Source organism: Amyelois transitella, chromosome 14 (assembly GCF_032362555.1).
Source record: "Amyelois transitella isolate CPQ chromosome 14, ilAmyTran1.1, whole genome shotgun sequence".
Taxonomy (NCBI): domain Eukaryota; kingdom Metazoa; phylum Arthropoda; class Insecta; order Lepidoptera; family Pyralidae; genus Amyelois; species Amyelois transitella.
The window spans coordinates 7,280,281-7,303,518 of NC_083517.1; the positions used below are offsets into that span (position 1 = coordinate 7,280,281).

General features: G+C 36.0%; 2 protein-coding genes across 6 annotated transcripts; one reads left to right on the top strand and one right to left on the bottom strand.

Moving 5' to 3' along the window:
• The first annotated feature begins 193 nt into the window (after positions 1-193).
• Positions 194-2,532, top strand: LOC106132427 (large ribosomal subunit protein uL6). The gene is made up of 3 exons (XM_013331838.2): positions 194-305; positions 505-753; positions 2,175-2,532. The coding sequence occupies exons 2-3, from the start codon at positions 513-515 to the stop codon at positions 2,504-2,506; spliced, it is 573 nt and encodes a 190-aa protein (XP_013187292.1). The 5' UTR covers positions 194-305; positions 505-512; the 3' UTR covers positions 2,507-2,532.
• A 1,631-nt stretch (positions 2,533-4,163) lies between these two features.
• On the bottom strand, positions 4,164-23,132 carry LOC106132407 (disks large 1 tumor suppressor protein). Of its 5 annotated transcripts, none has more exons than XM_013331812.2 (18): positions 22,822-23,132; positions 22,129-22,338; positions 20,832-20,861; positions 20,252-20,476; positions 19,671-19,751; positions 19,304-19,552; positions 17,217-17,346; positions 16,684-16,952; positions 16,173-16,306; positions 15,518-15,637; positions 15,001-15,124; positions 14,423-14,534; positions 13,883-13,924; positions 10,254-10,403; positions 9,795-9,967; positions 9,490-9,599; positions 9,215-9,306; positions 4,164-9,003 (listed from the first exon to the last, which is right to left on the bottom strand). In XM_013331812.2, the coding sequence occupies exons 2-18, from the start codon at positions 22,201-22,203 to the stop codon at positions 8,897-8,899; spliced, it is 2,223 nt and encodes a 740-aa protein (XP_013187266.1). In that variant the 5' UTR covers positions 22,204-22,338; positions 22,822-23,132; the 3' UTR covers positions 4,164-8,896. The 5 variants fall into 5 exon arrangements, with proteins under 5 accessions (XP_013187266.1, XP_013187264.1, XP_060803936.1 ...); XM_013331810.2 differs by having other exon boundaries at positions 20,252-20,482; positions 22,822-23,131; XM_060947953.1 differs by having other exon boundaries at positions 20,252-20,482; positions 22,742-23,131.
• Positions 23,133-23,238: the final 106 nt, after the last annotated feature.

Here is a 23,238-nt window from a genome sequence, read left to right on the forward strand (position 1 = left end):
AATTGGAGCATAAATATAAACTCCGTCCGACACATCATCGGAGTTACGATGCTTCAGACAAGGATAAGACATCACCCGAAAAATTGAACTTGGAACATTGCTCCCACTCTATACTTAAAACAAACTAAAAAAATATTGTTCCAATTTGATTTAATTTAAGAACTGTGAGTCTTAACACAGGCACGTTTATAAGATTATATGCCAAATTAGGATTACAAGTCTGATGTGTGAATGTTAATATTTTTTATTCTGTATGGCAACATTACATTGAACCTTCTTTTTTACGATTCTTCTGTGGAGCAAAAGTGGGTTTCTGTTTTTAATAAATTAATCTCACTAAATCGTTGTAGTTTTAATGTAAATAGTGGTTTTTGTATCAAATAACAGTTGTTTATGTGATTTTTATGTAATTCAGTGTAATATTTTCGAAACATACAATTTATTGTTGTCAAACTCTATTGAGGTTATTATTTCACATCATCACGTTTATTGTGATTGTTTTAGGCTACAAAATGAAGCAAATCGTCGCTAATCAAAGGGTGAAAATCCCCGATGGATTGACGGTTCACGTGAAGTCACGGCTTGTAACTGTGAAAGGTCCTCGCGGAGTTTTGAAGAGGAATTTCAAACATTTGGCGGTAGACATTCGCATGGAAGGTCCAAGAGCACTTAAAGTGGAAAAATGGTTCGGTTCCAAAAAAGAGCTTGCGGCAGTAAGGACTGTATGCTCCCACGTAGAAAACATGATCAAAGGTAAGTCTAAACATTGGACCGGCATAGATAATGAACCGCTGGCTTTCCTTACCTTCCCAGGTGTTAAAGACTAGCTGTTTCCCGCATCACCGCTCGTAAAAAACTTCTAGTTTTTATCTTTTCCCTTTTCAACGATTTGTTTGGATTTTGACATTATTTACATAGGATGTAAATATACATAAACCTTCAGTTTTTTATGTGACTTAATGTAGAAGAGAAATTTCTCTCATAAAAGTTTTCAACACGATAAAACTATTTAACCCTTACAACTGTTTGTTCATGTTACACAGATGATCAAAGGTTTTTCAAGATAAGCAAAAAATAGTTTGAGTAACTATATCATTTTCCAATCCATGCTAATATTATGAAGCAAAAAGACATTTAGCACATAAGCAGGAGTAATATAGGGTAGTTTGAACTGAAAATTCCTGAGGGTGTTGCCCCAATGCTAGTTTTATTATATTTGGCCCATCAAAGTTTGTAATTTCCAGGCATTTTAATCATGTGTGTCAATCAGAACAATTAACACACATGTATGTGGCATTCCACACATATGGGTTCTAGATGAAGAAAAAATCTCCTAGTGAAAACTGGTATTACAGCAGGTTTCTTATGTATGTACCAGTTTTCGCCTGTGCCTCTACCTGTGTTAAAAATACTTACTTCTCTGTACTCCTCACAATTTTCCACATAGACATACATAAATGCAAAATTTCATGAAGATCTGTGCAGTGGCATAAGAAAGAACGTTTCTTCAGCTGGTGCATATTCTCTTACCAATTCAATCATCTTGTGAATTTGTTTGGGTGAAGTTCCTTTAGATGAGGGTGTCTGTTTTGAGGTGCATTTTATTTTGTATTTTAAGGGATTCTGTGTTTGTTTTGAAGAGCATTTTCTTCTGTTTATTTTGTTGTCTTTTTGACAAATAGTATTACATTATATTATTTGAATTCATTGAAATATAAAATGTCATTAAAAATGCCTGCAAAAGCTTATTTTCTGAATTTTGTGGTTTTGAGGGATAAACAAATACTTTCTACACTTGTATACAGTGGATAGTCACCAGCAAAGTAGGTACATTTTGTTCCCACAATTTTCACAACGTGTGCCGTGTGGTTCTTGGCACCAATAGAAAAAAGAATAGGACTACTTCATCTCTTCCCCACGGATGTCGTAAAAGCCGACTGAGGGATTGGTTTATAAACTTGGGATTCTTCTTTTAGGCGATGGGCTAGCAACCTGTCACTATTTGAATCTCAATTCTATCAAAAAGTCAAACAGCTGAACGTGGCCTTTCAGTCTTTTCTAGACTGTTGGCTCTGTCTAGCCCCTAAGGGATATAGACATGATATGTATGTATGTATGCATTTTTACACCTCATTTTCTAGACAAATCAATAATTGAATTTTAATTTGTTTCAGGTGTAACAAAAGGTTTCCAGTACAAGATGCGAGCTGTATATGCCCATTTCCCCATCAATTGTGTCACCACTGAAGGAAATACACTAATTGAAATTCGTAATTTCCTTGGTGAGAAGTACATCAGGAGGGTCAAGATGGCACCAGGTGTCACTGTTGTGAACTCTCCAAAACAGAAGGATGAACTGATCATCGAAGGCAACTCTCTCGAGGATGTCTCTAGCTCAGCAGCCCTCATCCAACAGTCAACAACTGTGAAAAACAAAGATATCAGAAAGTTCTTAGACGGGCTCTATGTTTCTGAGAAAACTACTGTTGTGCAGGATGAGATATAATAAGGACATTAAATAGAAAATCCGTATTTATTGTTTCATTGTTTATCTCCATGTATTTCCTGGCCTGACTGGGATAGTTCAAGGAGTGTGAATTTGTAGAGTACATATTTGGTTCTGTTATCGTAATCACCCTACTAAAGCTATGAATCGAAATTCTATATGTATTCTACATAAAATCACTGGATAAGACTGAAAGGCCACATTCAGATTTAAATAGCTGCGCCCAAAAAGAACATGCAGGCAGTCCTCTACTTACGTCGTTTCAAGTTTCGTCGAACAGTGTTTTGACAGTTCCTCAAGCATACGTCAAATCTTTCGACTTCCGGCATAGGAGAATTCACTAGTCGCGAAGTCAAATGTCTGAGGGGCCGGCGGGGCGCAGTGTCGACGAGCGGGGTAATCCCCCTCACTAACTCACACTCGCTAACTAAACAAAATCTGCGGAGATTACCCTGCTCGCCGACATTTCACCCGCCGTTTTGTTTAGTTAATTCAGGAATAACGGACTATCAAGACGTAATACATTAGTTTTATTTGCATCTTTGACAGTTTTTGTTTTTACATAAATACATATTTTAGTGAATTTTAATTTAACTATGCCACCTAAACAAGACAGTAATAGTGAAGAGAGTAAGAAAGACAATTACAATTGAGGTCAAATCTAAAATTTTTAAACTTAAAGATCGCGGTTGTTCGACTTCATCTATTGGACGAGAACTTAATTTATCACGCACGCACGACCGTACAAATAATATTGAAAGATAAAGAAAAACTAACAGCTCTGCCTTCCATCTCCTTAAACAGCACTATTATACGAAAAAGGAATGCTTTAATTTGTGAAATGGAAAAAATATGTACACTTGGATTCAAAATCAAACTCTGCGACGGGTTCCTCTAAGTTTGGCTATTATTCAAACCACGGCGCTGAGTAGGTATCATCAACACATTGCAACATAAATAACAAACAATTTCATAAGTACATATATTATTTTAAGAATTTACTTTTGATAATAAAGTGTGTATATCTTTTGTTATAAATGCAATTTTTTGATTATTTTGAGTCCGTGTGGAACCTGACCCTTGAGTTTTACATGGAAAAATATATCTCGACTTACGTCGTTTCGCTTTACGTCGCATATTTCGAGAACCTAACATGCCGTAAGTACGAGGACTGCCTGTACCCAAAAATTTCATTAACATCTGTCAAGCAGATTTTTCATATCCTTACAAACTTTCGCATATGATGATGGAATCGAGATATTTGAATCTCAAGTGGACAGGTTGGTATTCCATCGCCTAAAAGAAGAATTATAAGTTTATTAGGCTTTCCTGACTGATCGTCCACCGCTGAACCAATGTAGCTCGCATAGGTAAAATGTGATGAGATGAGATGCAAACTATTTCGATTCAACATTGTCGTAGCCGCGGTTCCCCAGGCATAACACCTAGCCTGGCCTAGCGGAAGATCTTACCATTGGTGGTGGTCGAGCTGAATAATCGCGCTACAAAGCCAAGCCCCGGGCGAAAGCTTAGTATGTTATACAGGTAAATCATAACAACAATAACTAAATACAATTCATTTGAATTGATTCAGAAAATCTGCCCGATCCCGGCGGGTCAGAGTTAACAGGATAAGGGGGAGTTATACAAACAACAATTGAATTTTCAACGTAAATAATTTTATTAAAACTATTCTATTGAACATCACTAACTCATAAACATTGTACATCTGCAAATATGGTTGTCCAATAATAAACGTGTTATGTTAACTAGAGATTAAAAAGACATAATTACACTAAAATACTTTACACAGATTAACACACATGTTAATTACATAAGAATACCTACTTAATCATAAAATAAATAGCTTTTAAAATAAAACATTCTCATATTTAAAATAATGTTATTACATCAATGTAGAATAAATTAAAAAAATATGTTGATTATTTACATAAAACAAAGTTTTGAGTGAATCAAAACCAGCACATTTTAAACAATTTTAATATGACCAAGACAATCGTGTTATTTAATGATTAATATCTTTGGTACCCCATTCAAAATGAAAATAGTGTTATGGTTATGATTCCCCAAAGGCCCAAATCAATTTACCTATTCGTCATGCTGTAATAAAACCCTTATACATATACTGTATCAAATCAATAATTAAGTACACAAGAATATATTATAATAATACCTGTACTGTACATAATAAAAAGTATTCGAAAAGATTCTTTACATGTTAATATCTTGTATCAATCAATTGTAAATTCGTCACTAAAATGTCGTAAATTAAATATGTTGAATAATAGAATGTCACATGTGGCCGTTTGTGTTTAGCGCCATATTTGCAGATGGGCACTCTATTTCCGTAAGAAAATAAAATTCTCAATAAATAAATGTCAAACACTATTTAATTGGTGAGACATTTCACACCATATAACACAATTGCTTACTATAAAAATGATCAACAAACAACTTTGCACCTCGTCTAGTGTGTCAAGGGTTCAGGTGTGCATGTCATGAGATTCAATGGTTACAGATTGCTGCTTGAGCAAATAATTCTGATTACGAAGACTTATCCTAGCCATGCGTGAGGTGGGTTCGACTACACAGCGTCATATGTATACAACTAGATATAAGTACAGCATTTCAACATCACCGGTGCGCCGTAATCGTCTCATATAATAACTATCTGCATTATTATTAAACTCTTAACGATGATGAAGATTCAAAACGTTCTAGCAACCTTAGTAAAAATTAATATATTGCGTAATATCGTTTTTAATTTTTATTTATTATACAATTTACATAGTTAATTGAAGCACGATAAAATGTTTTATTAAATAATTAAATTAACAATTTCATGTACACATAGCGTTCGGCGAAACATGGCCGCTAGTTGCTTGCACGTTAAACATAAGCGTGTTCTACTGTGAATGCTAACTATGTAACAATAGCGCCCTGCTCAACAATTTACGCGTTAGTTAAAATTTACATTAAGTTAGAAGTTTAAATAATTTATTATGCTAAATGAAATCTGATTTGATTTCTAACAAGCGATGTTAAATCAGACTGAACCTATATAGACACGATTTAAATAAATGACTATCTAAGCGCAGAGCGTCGCGTCGGAAGCGACGTCGATCGTATTGCTTAGCTTACGACTGCACTAGCGCCGAATTCCTTGCATACTTACGCGGAGTATTTGATAAATCTTGTACGCGGGCATTTGGACAACAGATGCCCAGATGACATCAACCACAGTATTCAACGCTATTACATAAAATGCTTCAGTAAGTTCAAGACCACGCGTCGCTCTACTAGGATTTATTGCTATCGGGAGACGCTAACGTCTGTCACTCACTACTCTTATTTGTGACCGAAACACATAATTATGATAGTCACAGTACCGTAACTAGCGGTTTATGCGCGTGTCCTTGGTAAAGGCGGCAAATAAAAAATAATTTTTGTATCTAGGCACCGCTGGCACAATCGTAGTTATGGCACTGGATATACTTTCGTTCTCGAAACTATAAGTAGAATAACCTTACATCGATATTCATTTAATACCGATTTTAGTCAAATATAAAAATAAAGTAAACATAAAAATTGTTCAATGTTCAGTGGAGATAATCAAAATCGATAGAATATAACTATATGAATATCGATGCAGTTATCTTGAAAAAATACATAAACTTTTGTTTGTGATAGTTTAACGAGGTTTAGTAAAAGACAGACATCAAAAATGTTTACATATTGTGCATTTTCACTTAGTAAATAGATCTGTTTTTTGTAGAATATGAGGAACGTTCTCCAATAATCAAACAAACGCGTTTCGTTTGTTTTAACTAGCATCAAATTAAAATGTACTTGTACTTTACACACTGTGTTACAACTGGCATACTAAACACGTACAGTGATAACTTCTTTAGCTCTCATAGGTACCTGCTTTTCATATTAAGATAACTTGGACAAACAGCGGGTCTATTCATTAAGACATAATGTCCTATCATCTCTCTATTTCTGTAATTGAGGTTAACCCAAGACAGAGTAAGAGGGAACATAAAACATATGCCTTGTCAACGTTTCTGAATAGACCCACAGAATAAATTCATATATTATTTTAGACAACTTTTATTAAAAAATTTAGGTAAATGCTTATCCGATCAAGCTATTCTACACCAGACATTTGACAAGTGAAAACGCATACACGAACGAGAACGAACAGGGCAGTCGCATGAGCGGACTCGAGGCACTAAGGTATGCACGACACAAATATCTAACCCGGACACTTGATATGAATCTTTTCTGCTAACCTCCCCGAGACTTTACCTGTACCCTTATTCACGAACATGTCTTATGACCCATCTCTCTCTTACGCTGCGGTGAACCTCAGCTTAGAGCTATAGATATGCCTTGTCAACGTTCGTGAATTCTCTATAGTAAAAGTCACGGGTCAGATAATAGTCGTATGTTTCTACATTAACAATAAAAACACGTTGCCCGCCGGATGCCGCTAGCAACCGATATACATTCAGTCAGAAAAGTATCGGGAATGGATTATTTATTTATGGTTCCAAATTCAAATTTTTGTTTTTTTTTGTTGTTGTTAGATTGGCACAACTGTTTTCCATTTTGGCGCGGAGTTTGAGTTGCATCTGTTGTTTACATTAAATACAGTGCTATTTTTAGTTATATCATATCTAGTGTGTATTGCTAATTTCATAATGGATAAAAACATCGAACAAAGAGTTTGTCTTAAATTTTGCATTGCCAATGGAATATCGTGTTCGGAGTCACTGAAAATGTTACAGAAGGCTTACGGTGAATCGACTTTATCAAAAACTCGTGCTTATGAGTGGTACAAAGCGTTCAAAAGCGGTCGAGATGTGATGGAAGATTTGCCTCGCTCTGGTAGGCCATCAACGTCTGCAACTGAAGTTAACATCGCAAAAGTGAAGGAAATAGTGACTGAAAATCCTCATTCAACTTTGAGAGAGATAGCCACCGAACTTTCTGTATCTCACGAGTCGATCCGTACCAATTTAACTAATAATTTGGGTATGAAACATGTTGCCGCTCGGCTAGTCCCAAAAGACCTGAATTTTTTTCAAAAACTCAATCGCATGAGAGTCGCTGAGGACATGCTAGAACGAGTCAATTCCGACCCAACATTCATGAAACGCATTGTTACTGGTGACGAGACGTGGGTTTACGAGTTTGACATGCAAACTAGTCAACAAGCTTCGGAGTGGCGCCTTCCAACTGAACCGAAACCGAAAAAACCACGCCAAAGTCGTTCAAAAGTCAAAGTCATGTTGACTGTTTTCTTTGACTATCGCGGTGTTGTGCACTCGGAATTCTTGCCGGAAGGTCAAACGGTAAATAAGGAATATTATTTGAGTGTTATGCGGCGTTTAAGAGAGCAAATCCGACGAAAAAGGCCAGATTTGTGGAAAGAAAATTCTTGGATTTTGCACCATGATAATGCACCTTCGCACAAGGCCATCATTGTGAACGAATTTTTAACCAAACACTCAACAAATACCATCGAGCAACCACCATATTCACCAGATATGGCTCCAGCCGACTTTTTTCTTTTTCCTAAACTCAAATTACCACTTCGTGGCACCCGTTTTCAATCGGTAGAAGACATAAAAGAGAATTCGCGGCGAGAACTGACCTCAATTCCGGAAACAGCGTTTAAAAAATGTTTTGATGATTGGATTATTCGTTGGCGTAAGTGTATCGTTTCTAAAGGAGCATATTTTGAAGGTGATAAAATAAATTTGGATGAATAACAAACAGTTTGTGTATTATTGATCTTTTCCTGCTACTTTCTTGACAGAGTAGTACATATAGGTATTTCACACTTTTAGTTTAATACTAAAATTATAAGAGCAATCTCAACCGTAAAAATAAAATAGATAAAATGCGGTGCAAAGGGAGTCGTTCTTCACAATTTGACATCTCATCAACCAATCCAAAATAAGTATTCATTATTTTGCTGTGATTGGCTAATGTTTAACATGTAACAATAATTTTATGTATTGTGAGTCGAGATGATTTCAGACGATATTTTCGATAAAAGAATATAGGAAATCTTTTTTCATAAAGGGAGAAAAGCTGACCCCGTCAAGTGAGAATTTGAGACGTCTCGTTAAAGTTAAAAGTTTCCGGTGAAAGGATTCTTTTGGTGAATTAATGAAACTATATCAATAAAAAGACCAACATATTTGAGTAACGTAAGATAATTTATCGAGAACATAAAGACAATTAATCGAGTATATCCCCTGAAATAACTTCGACTCACCGCTACAAAAGCGGTATTCTCTCATAAATATTGTAAATGACCGGCGGGCACCGGGCTACATGAGTACCGGCAGGCGCTCACAGCGGGTCGCGGCGCGGCACCCACACGGCGGGCCCGCTCTCCGCCGTGATCACGGCCTTCACTTTCGCGTAGATCTCTTCCGGAGTGTCGCCCGTCACCACGGCTACGGAACGACAAACATTTTTATTTTATATACAGAATCAAATAATGAAGGAACAATAAATGACTAGACCATTTCGTATTGAAACTAAAGTGAATCAAATGAAAGATCTCAAATAAAGAATAATGTGATGTCGAGTTCGTGTAACAAAATAGAGAAGATTCAAAATTTTTAAATAATTAGTTACAAAAATATTATATTGAGATTGACTTACCGGTGAAATATTCGGCAAACTCTTGCTCCATTTTCAATGCTCGTTCGTATGTTTTCTTTGCTTGTTCTTCAGTCATTCGCTTATTCATTTCCCTAAAATGTTTAAAAATTAATTACAAACAATCTTCTTTTAATAACATTCTTCCGACGTGGTTAGAATAAAGTAAGAACTACTTAAAACAAAATTACGCATTTTTTATATAAATTAATAAAGGTACGTTTAGTACTGGGCGAAGCGAAAATGAAATATGTATATATAACAATGGCAATACTTACATAATAGATTCTACGCTCTTTGGTTTGATAAATATGGCAATCGGGTAAAGCTGCGCCACCTGTAACCTTTTGATGGCGTTTCCACTCACGTCCAAAATGCAATGTTTGCCCTGAAAATTTAGAAGTAACCTACTATTAGATTTAATAAAATCCTTAAGTAATCTAATAAAAACGAACGCTAATTCAATGTTATAACGTGAAGGAATTGATAATTGAGTAATATCTTATTTCATACTAGATTGTATAATTTTGCTTTTCTATCATGCCCATGTAACTTTTCATATTTGCGATAAAGTGTAATTTACCTTCTCTGCGACTTCCCGCACTGAAGCGACGGATGTGCCGTACAAATTCTCGTTATATTGTCCAGCTTCAATGAAGAGATGGTTCTGAATGTCCTTCTCCATTTGTTCGCGACTCGCCACGAAGTGGTAGTCACGCCCGTCGACTTCGTAGTCGCGTCGAGGTCGAGTCGTGTCTAAATACATATTCATTTTTACTTTATTTACTAGTTTAAACTTACAAATAAAACTTATTTAGTTCTTTTTAATTTAATAAAATCATGCGGTGATGGAATTTGGTGAAACAATCGTTGTGACATCTGAGACTTAACTCGTTTTATCCACATCAAAATTGAACTTTAAATTCAACAACGCCTAAAAAAGGACTTAATATGACAATTTACACATAACGTTCAAATTTAATACTAAACTACATATCACGACACAAATGAAAAACCATCAAAATTTACAATCTTTACTCACGGGGTACGCAGCTGCCGAACTTATCCGGGAATTCGGATATCAGGTCGTCGTTTATTCTGTCTTTCAGCGGTCCGAGGATAATGACAGGTCGGGTGTAGTTGATGGTCAATTGTTGTACCGTCTCATACGACAACACAGTCTCATCTTGACCTGAAAAACCGAAACAATTGAAAATCTATCAACAAACAGTCATACGGAACACTAATGCAATGAATTCAGTGACTATCATCGAAAACTAACGTGATTTATTCACAATGTAACTATCATTTCATGGTTTGGAAATGATTTGAATCAAAAGGACATAATGTATAACATTAAATTTATAATGTAAATACAACTTATGATGAAATCCATTGATAACCGTGCTTTGCGTGCGTACTAAATAGCGTGCAACACCTATAGTGGCAATGTGCTGAAATTTACCTTCGGTGATGCGTCCCCTGACAGTTGACATTGTCTGTCTATCACAATTCTATAATATAACTAATGTCCTAAATTTTACTCAAAATGCAAATTTGAAAAACATTTATTTCTCAGGTTTATTCCGTAGGCCTAAATAATAGGTATCTAAATCAAGGCACTCTAAATGTCAGCCTTTCTTATGACCTTAAGTTTCAATGTTGAATCAAAGCATTTCATTTATAATACTTATTTTAAATAAAAACTGCGATTAAACCTACAGCCTACGGGTGCTCAACCTGTCTAAGAATTGGCTTTATTTAGTAACATGCTCCTACGACGACGTGAAATAAAATTTAAAACATTTCGTAAACAATCATAGCCAGAATTAATATAGATCTTGATTAATTGAAACAAAAATAAAGGGGTGATCTAACTGTTAATGTTCAAGTTAATTCTGACTAATCATTTGACAAAATACCTATATTTCTTGCATATGTATAACAATAAGCAAATATACACATCGTGATACAACAATATGTCAGCATCTAGGCTATTAAAATAATTACAGCGCCCTAAACCTGTGAAGCGGAACTCTAAAAAATAAACCAGTACAGCCTTCTGAAAACAAGCTCGAATGAGGTATGTCGTGATATCGAATCGTACTTCGTCATGCTGGTGGCGGTAACAAGGCGAAGCGCGCGGAACGCGTGCGTCTGCGGTCATGCGCGGCGCCAGAGTTCTTGGCGGCAGTGGTCTACGCGGGATAAAACCTTGTACCTAAATTTTATAGGTAGTAATAACGTTTAAAAAACAGTGTTATCTGTTTCAGTATGATGTGGTCAACGTAAATAGTTTCAACACGCTAAATGCCGCGGTTTGACGTTAACACAATTTTAATGAGGGCGCTGCTGTCCTTGGTAATAGTTCAGATTTCGAGCGCCGTGATAGAACATTTTGTGCTACCGTCAACTTAGCACAAATACTTGAAAGTCTTCATTAATTGAATAATATATTGTACAGCCAGGTCCCGCGTAACCACTGTCTCCAAGGACAGAAGCGTCAACGTCAGCGTAGTGTAAAGAGGCTGTTCTAGTGTCCTCGTGTGCTTCCAGTGGCCCGCGCCCCTCCACGCATTGCCTATCGCAGCTCGTCGCCGCGTCCCGCACGGCGACGCGCGGCCGAGCGACTCATTTTCAAACATGATCCAAACATTTCGTGAGCGTGAGCTCGATGATAAGTTTCGAGTGCGGAGAGGCTTATTAGAATCATCGCGTTGTATGATTAAAACAACTGAACATAAAGAAAGTATGACAAATAATAAAAAAAAAAAAAACTGGAGTGTTATTGAAATGAAAACTACATTTCTAATTGATGATCATAACCAGAATGCGGGAGGTAAGGTATCGGCTACGGCACTCGCAAGCTACGCCTCACTCCCAAAACTTACTCTCGTCCTCGAGATATATGAGCGTTATCTCCTCCATCATGGGAAGTTCCACTCGATACAAGATTTCCCCTACACGTAGAAAAATTAACGTTACACAATTTATTATAAAGTCGGCAAAATGAAATGTCCGCACCACGGACACGGGACTGGAATGGGAAACCGCTAAGTGACTGAAGCCAGTTTTAAAGGGGGAGAAGAATCGCCGATGGATTTTGCAGTCACATTTGAATGTATCATAAGAGCTTAGTACAAATTCATGAGTAGCATTTGATAACAGAAAGAGCAAATAAAAATACGTTATTTATGAATGTTATTGTAACAATGTCGTCTCCGGTAAGGCAACTAGAAGCACTGGACGGCGGCCGAACGTGTCTCAAACCAATCCGTGTGCTCGCTGCGACCATTCTTGGATCAACATTTACTACACATGGACATCAACTCTTGTCTCTAAGCTGATATTGCTTGCCATGAAAATACGTTTTTGTTATTAATTTTGGAAACAAAAATTTGCCAATTAAATTTTGCACTACCATTTTTAGTTTCAAATATTAATGTGATATTAACCTGAACTGCATCTGTGTTGGGATAACAGACCTGAATGAACAAAAAAATCTTTATTCTAATTTAATTAATGATATTCCTCCTCTAACGTTACCTAGAAAAGTTACTACAATAAACATAGTTGCATGGCAAGAGCTCTCGATATGAAAATAAAGGCTATCTAACACACAAAGGTAATGAGTACATAGCTTTCCGCCGATTCGTCACGTCATATTCCAAGCGAGGGGAACATATGGCGAATGCTTCCCAAACCTATTGTTTAGGCACCACCATGCGTCTCCATATACACTACAAGCGTTTTACTCACACGTATCCGGTTATAATTTCGAATTACGTAACAACATTAATAACTTTATCTAAAGATATTTAAAGTTTCCTGTATTTAAGACAATTGCAACTTTAAATTGAAATAATTTTTAATTGTAACTTAGTACAGTATTCTTTAGATAAATTTTGGTTTAGATACAGATAAACTCCAGCCAATATGATTAAACTACATATACGAATATCAGTCACAGAATTTTTTTCCAGGGCTGAAGATAATACAAAAAATAACAAAAATTAAAAGAAAATAATGAAGTACTTATATGTATCAGTTTTGTGGTTTTATTATAAACGAATCCTATTTAGCAACAAGATACAAATTTGAAATTGTCTCTTACATATTTCATCGCTTTAGTCAGTATCCATGCATTACATTATTATGTCTGAGCATAACTTATATAAATATATAATAAGTTTATTTTTAGTATTACAACAAAAAACTTCAGCTGCTTCAGTCTAAAAGTTACACACAAACATGGCAAATTAAAAGTTTTCTGTATTGAATGACTTTATAAACCAATTAAAGATTAGAACTTTATATTGGTTATTTATGATTGGCTAAAAAATTAAGGCCAATGATATTTAAATTTTTTCGAATAACTTTTGATCACACTCGAATAATAAACATAACGTTTATAAAAAATAAACCAGGCCTTTTTATGTTCGCTAAAAACAAATATTACATTTAATATTCATTAATATAGCGTTATACACTTCCCAATGATTTCAAATATTATAAAACAGTGGTTAAAAAAGCGTATAGCTTCATATATAACCTAAAATTGTGGTTATTGGCGGCCGCATAAAAGAAAAACGCAATGTAATGACCTACATACAAACAGCGAAATAGCGAATGTAGTAAATATATAGGTATGTATATATATAGAGCACTTACCGTCCGCGTTTGCGTCCTCCTGCGTGTAGCAAAGCATGAAAGCTGGAACAAAATTGTTAACGTATTACCACGGAAACAACGTTGGATAAACTTGTTAAAATTTATGTTTCCTTATCTAACGTTGCATATATGTAAAATATATTCTGTGGTATAAATTTAAAAAAGTAAATAATACATTTATTACATTATACTCTAGTACAAAAAAGAAATTAATATATTTTTCTTTATAAATGTAAAATACACAATCTTGTCAATAAATTAGTAACATTTAGCGTTTAATGTGCACGAAATTAAAGCTCATTATTACGATTGTTAGACTGAAATTGTTTTAAATGATTCCCATATTTATTGTGGTACATACTTAGTTGTATTTATGGTGCATTTATTACAGTGAATCCCATAAGCCTTTAATATATATTTTTTTTGTCTGTCTATAAGGTCTTTTATTTACAAACAAATAAACCCGTAGAAAGAAAGGAGCCCTAAATTTTTATAAATATTTCTGGACGAAATTCCTTCGATAAAGTTCCAAAAACTTACGTTCTTGATCCGAACCGTCTTCAGATTTGCCGTCCTCTCGACTCTTCATGAATGGGAATTTCCTGCTGAATGACAACGTCTTCTTCTTTTGTCTCTCAAGGGTCGACTGACTCTGTAAGCGGCGATAAATACATGAAAAATCATAAGTCTTTTTTTTTCCAAGAGACAAATTACCTTTTCCTTTTTCCAACAAAAAAAAACAAGCGCAACCGCCACAAACGCCAGAACGATGATGATTAATTGGACTCATGTTTTTATTTTAATATCAATACACCTTTATGTATTTTTTAACATTGCATTGTACATATAGCGGATGGCAGTAACCCTCTCTGATAGTTAAGCATCAGTGATTCGCAATAAAATTTGGGTGGAATGAATGTGCTCAGTGAATGTATCAACCCTTTGATGTTATGCTGTCAACTGTATTTCCGCTTCACTGCAGTTTTATTTCCTACTAGCAGGCTACATACACAGGTATAATCACGCCTTTGTCTTAACAAGACCGAAAGGCTAATTTCAGCAGTATAAAGTTACAACTATACATTAGCAGTTTAAAGTATAAATAAAGTTGTATTTACCGCGCTGACTGGTGTTCCTTGTCCCTGGAACTTGACTTGTCTGTCCCGTGCCCGCTGTTTGCGTTCCCAGCGCCGTTTCGAAGGAATTATACCAATCGCGTCCGGGTCGGTATTGTCTAACCTTCTGAAAATATTTATGCAATGTATTCTTAAAAAAATTCGATATTATGAGCATTAATTCAATAATAATCTTGGTAGCCTTAATGGTTGGTGTAAGAATATAACAGAAAATTCAGGACTTGGTTTGATGATTGCATAATAGTTGATATGTGAATTAAAAAAGAATCTGTTTGTTCCCGTTTTTTAGCATCACTTTTGTCCCCTTGTGGACAATTGGGAATTTCAAGTTAGTTTGAGCTAGATACGTTATAAATGATTTTCGTAATATGGGCCCAAAGTTCAAGACTTTTTTATGAGATGACCCAAGAAAAGTTCCATCTATTTATGACTTGACAGGAATTCGATGGCTTCGAATGTTGTGACTAAGAAATTAAAATACTCTTGTAATATATATTACCTGGCCTGCCACCATTCGTCATCTGAGGCGTTGGTGACATGCAATATGTCTCCGTACCGGAATGGCAGCCCTCTGGACGGCAAGCCATCGTCCTTCGCTGGGTCATAGTCGAACAATGCTCTGTAATTAATTTCAAATAAATTAAAACTAATGAACACAACATAATAGAAGAAGCACCTGAATCTGCGTGAAAAAGTACGAGCAATAAACTCTTTGGTAGAGTTGGGTCTAGCAGATACTGATACGGTTATGTATCTCCTGGGGCCACTTGACTGCTTTTACCAAATAATGATTTTATTGCTCAAATCAGTCAATATAAATGTGAAATCTTTCATTTTACGAATCACTCAACATGTCCAAGCGTCTCCATAACCGATACAAACTAGAAGGCAAGAATGAATAGGCATTATTTGAACATTAGTGATTGAGATCTTCAATGAAAAGATAAATTGGTCAATTAAAAGAATCAAAGAATGGCCTTTCAGTCTTTTCTTTTGGATTTGTCTACCCCCACAAGGAATATGGACGGGATTATATGTATGTAAATCAATATAGGTAATCAGCTAAACGGACTTTTTAACCTAAGTCACAGATGTCTTCATAATAATAATCAATAATTAATAGCCATCATACGGCCAATTTGCGAGATACTAACCTCACATACAAAGACCTCTTTTGAGACGTCCTCAGAAGTGTGTGGTGCTGTTTGAGCTCATTGATTCGAGCCTCGAATTTGTTGTATTCTTGTGGCCGATACACCACAGTCAGTTTTACTTGTTGCCCGGTGCTCTGTAATGACAAATTAAATACATAAGGCAAATGACTCTTAAGCAGCAGATAGTAGTAGATAACTAATACATTGTGAGAAAAACTGCACATGCAGGCAAATGGATGTTTGAACATGATCCATGCTGGGTTTTATGCGCCCTGTAAATAATGTCGTGGATGGCAGATAGAAGTTGTTATGTAAAATTATCTAGCATGCCCACTCATCTTAGGCAGACCCCTAGTTCTCCGTCAGCAGAGCAATAGCCCCAATCAGAACTAAAGAGACTGCCATAAAAAATACTGATTTACAACGTCGCCGCTTGATACGCGAGCGGACACTGCCTACTTGAACAGTCAAAGCATAAATAAACATACAAGACCAGTTGGAACCAAATTACCTTCAGTGCCTTGGCAGCTTGTTCATGCGTCGCGTGCGTGATGTCCACGTCGTTGACGGCCAGCAGCCGGTCGCCGCGCCGGAGCGCCGCGGAGCGCTCGGCGGGCCCGCCGGCCAGCAGGAAGGACACGTAGATGCCGTGGCCGTCCTCGCCGCCCACGATGTTGAAGCCGAGCCCCGACGCGCCCTTCTCCAGCTCCACCACCCGCGTCGGCTCGTCCGCGCCGTCGGGGGCGTCTTCTCGCCGCACTGAATTGGCGGTGCTCGAGGCTGTCATTTTTAAAATATTATTTATTTAATTATAATTAACAACCAGTCACGTTGAGAAAAATACACGACACAAGCGGTTCATTAAAGTGTTCTTACCAATAAGGCACAAAGTAGTTATTGATAAAAGATTTATCTATCAGATCTTTGAGTAATTTTGAAGCACAGTCTTAAGTCATAGTACTTACGATTTTTGAAATTTTGAAATTCAGCTGATAGAGTGGTTTCTTTTTCTTAGCAATTTGGGTTTTTGACAAAAAAACTCACGTGTGGTAGGCCTGGAAGGCTGCGGATGCCTGGGTCCCGGCACCAGCACTAGAACCACTCTTTCTCCGGTAGCCTTTAACGCACTCACGGCGTCTTCATGGGTCACGTTCTCAAGGTCCACATCACCACGCTATGAAACAACAGATAAAACATTAATTATTTAGAATAGGACTATGCCATTTCTTTATTATGGACGCAGCAAAAGACGACTTAAGAGAATAGACGCATTCATCTAAACCAGTTTTTGCCATAACCCAATATGGGTTAGGATCCCCTTCAACGTGTGTCAGACGTCCAAAATTGATAACAAAAACGTATGTCAGACGGAAAAATGAAAATGAAAATGAAAAGTTTATTTATTTAACTCCTTTACAGTATCTCGTTTAGAATGGGATCTCCATTTAAGTATAAATACTTGTGTTTGGAGAACCCGCTCTTCTTATGTGGTAAGCAATAAATACAAATAATTATTGAATATGGCAAATCAAATCAGAATACAAACAAAAATATGAACTAAAAACCTAGGATTAGACAAGATGTGTCACACCACAAAACGCATACCACCAATATAAGAGTAAGTATTAGAACAATATTATCAGCCCAGCCTAGAGTCTAGTCCGGGTTATTTTAAAGCTATTTAACGGGAGTTGCATCACGTAAAAACTTGACTTTATTCGGTATTGTAGTGAAAGACGGGCCCAGGGGTGCTATCCAAAAAATGAGAATGTACACAGGACTAGGTGGATGATATTAAAATAATGTTTTACTAAAACATATTACAATTTGGCCAAAGAGGCTCGAGCATTGTATTTAGGTGAGATGTACAAATACAAATAAGTCCTATTCAACTTCTAGCTAAACAAAAGCTAAGTACATCAATATAAATATTTCGTAACATAAGTACAAAAATAAATAAACATTTCCTAATTAGCCATAGGTTTATGTAATCATAACATCATGCAACTCACAGTATGACATGTACACACAACAATACAAATAAGTTGGTCAAGGGCAATGTCTCGTACGCATCATGGCATCCCACATACCGCTAAAAATTCCTTGTCATTACCATATTACATAGTCAATGACACCAAGTCTTATTGAGAACAAATTCTGTGTGTTTGCTATGGAATTCGGCCTTAGGAATTAGATGGTATTTATAGAATCATCGTCTTTTTCGATCGCCCCTTGGGGAGGACACGAAATCCGTCTAAATTTTAATTTGATTAAGTTTCTGTGTGCAATAGAATTTTAGAATATGTTTTTAAAAAATATATGAATATAAAATTGATAAAATTCAGACAACCTAAATAATTCAGTCAAGTGAAATAGCATTGAGCAATTTCCTTAATTTTATTTCACTTGTCTGAATTAGTTATTGAATCACTTAGGTCCAATTTCAGTAGTATAATACCTAAGGTGAGCTACACGTTCATTGGTTAGCATATGTAACCAATCGGTGTCAAGTAAATCATGCCTGATTACTTAAACTTGTCTACCTGAGACTGTATATGGAGGAACAGCACAATCTAATGTATTGTAACTAACTTGTGCCGAGTGGTTCCCGGCACCAGTACAAAAAAGAATAGGACCACTCCTTTCCTATGGATGTCGTAAACGACGACTTAAGGATAGGCTTACAAACTTGGGATTATTTTTTTAGGCGATGGGCTAGAAACCTGTCACTATTTGAATCTCAATTCTATCATTAAGCCAAATAGCTGAGCATGGACTATCAGTCTTTTTAAGACTGTTGGCTCTGTCTACCCCACAAGGGATATAGACGTAACCATATGTATGTATGTAACTAACCAAAGGCCAAAGACCACCACCAAAGTATGATCCAAACTAACTTTTAACTTTATCAGTTTATGTTAGAAACCACTTTTCTCTGACGTTTTTAGGATATTACAATATCATTTTCCATCACATTTTCTATTTCAGAACACTCCAGATGCACTTATAGCCATTAAATCAAATTTAGGCGCCCGGAAAAATCAAGTAATAAGTTTACAAGAAAAGCTTTAACCACTCAGTTTAACGCCTAGAAGCTGCATAACAATCGAAGTATCAAAGGAAAAACTTACAGAAGTGTTTTTGACCATGAGCAGTTTGTCGCCAACCTTGAGCCTTCCATCCCTATGTGCGGCTCCACCGGCCATGATCTTCGTGACGTAGATCCCATTGTCCCCTGGGATATGCTGGTTGCCGAGCCCCCCCGCTATACTGAAACCCAAGCCGGAACCCCCTTTTACTAACTCGATCTCAATGCCATCTTCTTTGTTTGTGGGTTGTGTTATGTTTAGCGTGTCTTCTGTTGCTCGCCGTTTTATTTTCTGTAAAAAGAAAGTGTCTTAGGGAGGGAATGTTTGGAATGCATTTTCTTTTTATGTGCATTTAGTATTGACAATACATGATTTTTAGATAAGAATACTGTATGACTTTGATACATACCAGTCTCACAGTGTTTCCAGCCTTTTTCAGCGCATCAACTGCTTCAGCATGTGTTACGTTTTCTACATTTGTGTCATTAACCTTGAAAGAAAAAGCATTATATTAAAAATAATGAAAGTATTTTAATTTGAGCAGAGCACAAAGAATCCATAGTGTTAATAAATTACACAATCCAGATGCTCACCTCATCAAACAAGATATTGATTACATATTTATATTTGGTGTTTTCAATGAATGAACTTTGCCCTCCACTGTATAAAACACTCAAAATGTTAACATTATCAATGAACCATACAAATTTATATTTAGAACTGATTAATAAAATATATTTAGTTATTTATATGATTGTAACAGTCAATAAAGATTAAAGCAAAAAATTTGATTTTTTTTTACATGATTCGCTAGTAACCTGTCACTATCTGAATCTCAATTCCATCATTAAACCAACCAGCAGAATATTTGCTTGTGATTAAGGAGACTGTTGATTTTGTTTACCCCATAAGGCATAAAGACATGACATAATATGTATGAACATTATGATCACACCACTGATTAAGGGCACTCTTGATAACCAATAATACCTGTAATATGGCGTCATTGATTTGTAACTGGCTAGCGGCGGCCGCCCCGCCCGGTATAAGCTTTGTTACGTAGATGTGGGGGTCGTCGGCCACGTGCGGGTTGTCGGAGCCCCCGGCGATGCTGAAGCCGAGCCCCGCGCCGCCCGCCCGCGACAGCACCACAGACAGGTACGTGTAGCCATCCTCTTGGCTGTGCTCTGTGCCACCACCCTCTATGCCGTTTATCTGTAACTTAGATGATAAAAGTATTTATATAAGACAATTTGAGGTTTAAAAAATCTGTATCATGTTTATCCAGGTGCTTCAAATAGGATCACTCCATTTAAGGATTAAAGAAAAGGCTCTTTTATGCAGGTTATAAAAGTCAATTGAGGTAAAGGCTAATAAACTTGGGGTTTTCTTATATGCTAACAACCTATCACTATCTGATTACTCAATTCCACTATTAAGACAACCAGCTGAATGATGGCCTTTTAGTCCATTTCAAACTGTTAGTTCTGTCAACCCCGGTAAGGATAAAAATGTGATATATAATTTAAAAATTCTGAAATTAAGTATAAAAAAAAGAATATTCATTTACCTGCTTCATTTCAGGTGATGTAGAATGTACCTGAAATTTACCACAAAAATAGTTGTATTTTAATTCAAAAATATGCCTTTTCCAAATAAAATGTTTTCCATAAACCTTGTTATAAACAGCTTATAAAGTTAATTGAAGTAGTTTTCACATAATATAAATATTTCTCTGAATACCTTAGCCAGTTTATTTGATTGTGTAGATATAGTAATGATTTTAAATAATCGTTGGGAGTTTTTACATTTACATGCTGCACTACTTCTGAATGTAAAATTGGCATTCATTATTATGTTTATTTGTATTTGTTAGCTTCAAAGCCTTCTAATATCCATATGTTACTTTATAGTTTCTAAAATTTTACAAAGTTTTTACAGTTGTTTGCATATGAGGTATGCAATCCCTATAACATAACAGATATGTTCGTAGTCTTAAAATTTACCAAACCTTCTAAGTATTACAAGGCATACATTGCAAAGGACTTAGGGAAAAAGCACTTAGTGCTACAACCGTGATGCAAGCTGGGTTAGGTGTAGTTGTTACCAGTAATACAAAGGCCTTTCAGGGCCGGACTGTTATAACTTGCGAACATATATTTAGACTTTAGACATATTGATTGCTACAAGAACTGTTTTAAAATTGTGTCTGTCTTATAACTAAGTTCGGTCTTAATGGCATCAATAATTTAAACACTTCATGCCATAAAAGTAACAGGACAATAGTTAATAAATTATAATTATCAATTGCTTAATAATTTGGTAAACATTGTGTCAGAATAATACACAAGCTACAAAAGGGCACCAATAGAAAAAAGAATAGGACCACTTCATTTCTCTCCCATGGATGTCGTAAAGGGGGCCAAGGGGTAGGCTTATAAACTTGGGATTCTTCTTTTAGGCGATGGACTAGCAACTTGTCACTATTTGAATCTCAATTCTATCTTAAAGCCAAATAGCTGAATGTGGCCTGTCAGTCTTTTCAAGACTGTTGGCTCTGTCTACCCGGCAAGGGATATAGACGTGATTATATGTATGTATATTATTTTGTTGTATTGGTTGTTAGTCTAGTAAATACACTCTCTAGAAAATACATTTAATAAACTTATATAATTAACAAAAAAAACTAAATAAAATAAAGGATGGCAAAAGAAATACCTACAAATACATCCTCATAAATAGAGATAACATAATTACTTAGCACATTATGATAAAAATAAGTTTTGTATAGTCAACTATTACAGTCGCTTTGGTGAAATTCTTCTAAATGTTCCAATAAGATTTTGAGATTTTTTAAAGAAACTCACCGTATCAAGATTAAATAAGGAAGACACTTTCCGTAGAAATCCATTGTGGGTTTTTTTCTTCCTTCTCTCAGTCATTTTGGAGTTCAGGTGTGCATAGCCTTTAGGTAACTGGTTTCCGTATTATACTATGTACACCGCATGCATGGTTAGTTACACACTGATGTCCACTGTCCGCACCTTGACGTTGTTTCAGCATGCACCATTCTCTACCTAGAACCCATTGCTAATTTGCACCAAAACAGTTCAAAGTATGTGACCTCTTTACGGTGCAAGCGACCTCTTTTCCTATTGCCGCGTAATCCCATAGTGTAAGCCGAATATCATGTTAGCTTAAAATTGCAGCAATCCTTATCTAATGAATGTAATAATTGGAGCCGAGCCCTTTTTCTGATAGCGAGTTTAGTAAATACATGTACGGCGAAGTATTAGGCATGTTACCAACTTGCGTCCGATGATAGGATGGTATGAATGTCAAAGCGATGAACTTTAATTAGAATGTCCGTGTTACGTTATTAGTGTGCAATTTAGACAATTTTATAAAAAAAAGTAGTAAAACAGCGAGTAACAGTGGATTGTTACAAGCAAAATAATTCACAACTTGCATTAGTCTCACCCTGAATTAAGATTGTTCCCAAAGTGTAAAGAAATTACTAAACGTTTAAAAATAGATTAGTGTTTATTAAATGGCCTTACTTGCGACGAATACGAAATATCAGCAGTTTGAATGTCAAAATTTTGTGTGCAATATCATTTCACTGATTATCATCTACGAGGATACTTTCAGCCTTTGTAGTGTTCGTACGTCATTGGCACAATTCTGAAAATTAACGGCAACAAACCACACAACCAAGAAACGTTATCGTACATATCGCCGAAAACTTCTACTATATTTTAGGTTATAAATAGTACTACGAGACGCGAAACATCAACCATCCGCCATTACCGACTCGACCACTTGTAGAAGGTATTGTAGCGTTCAGCCACCTTCGTATCGTAGACGTCACGTCATCAAAAAAGAAAAAATATCTAAATAGAATAGAAATAAAATCCGACCAATCGATCTATTCTATTTTAACATGGTTTTAATACAGAGTATTGTTCATAGATGGC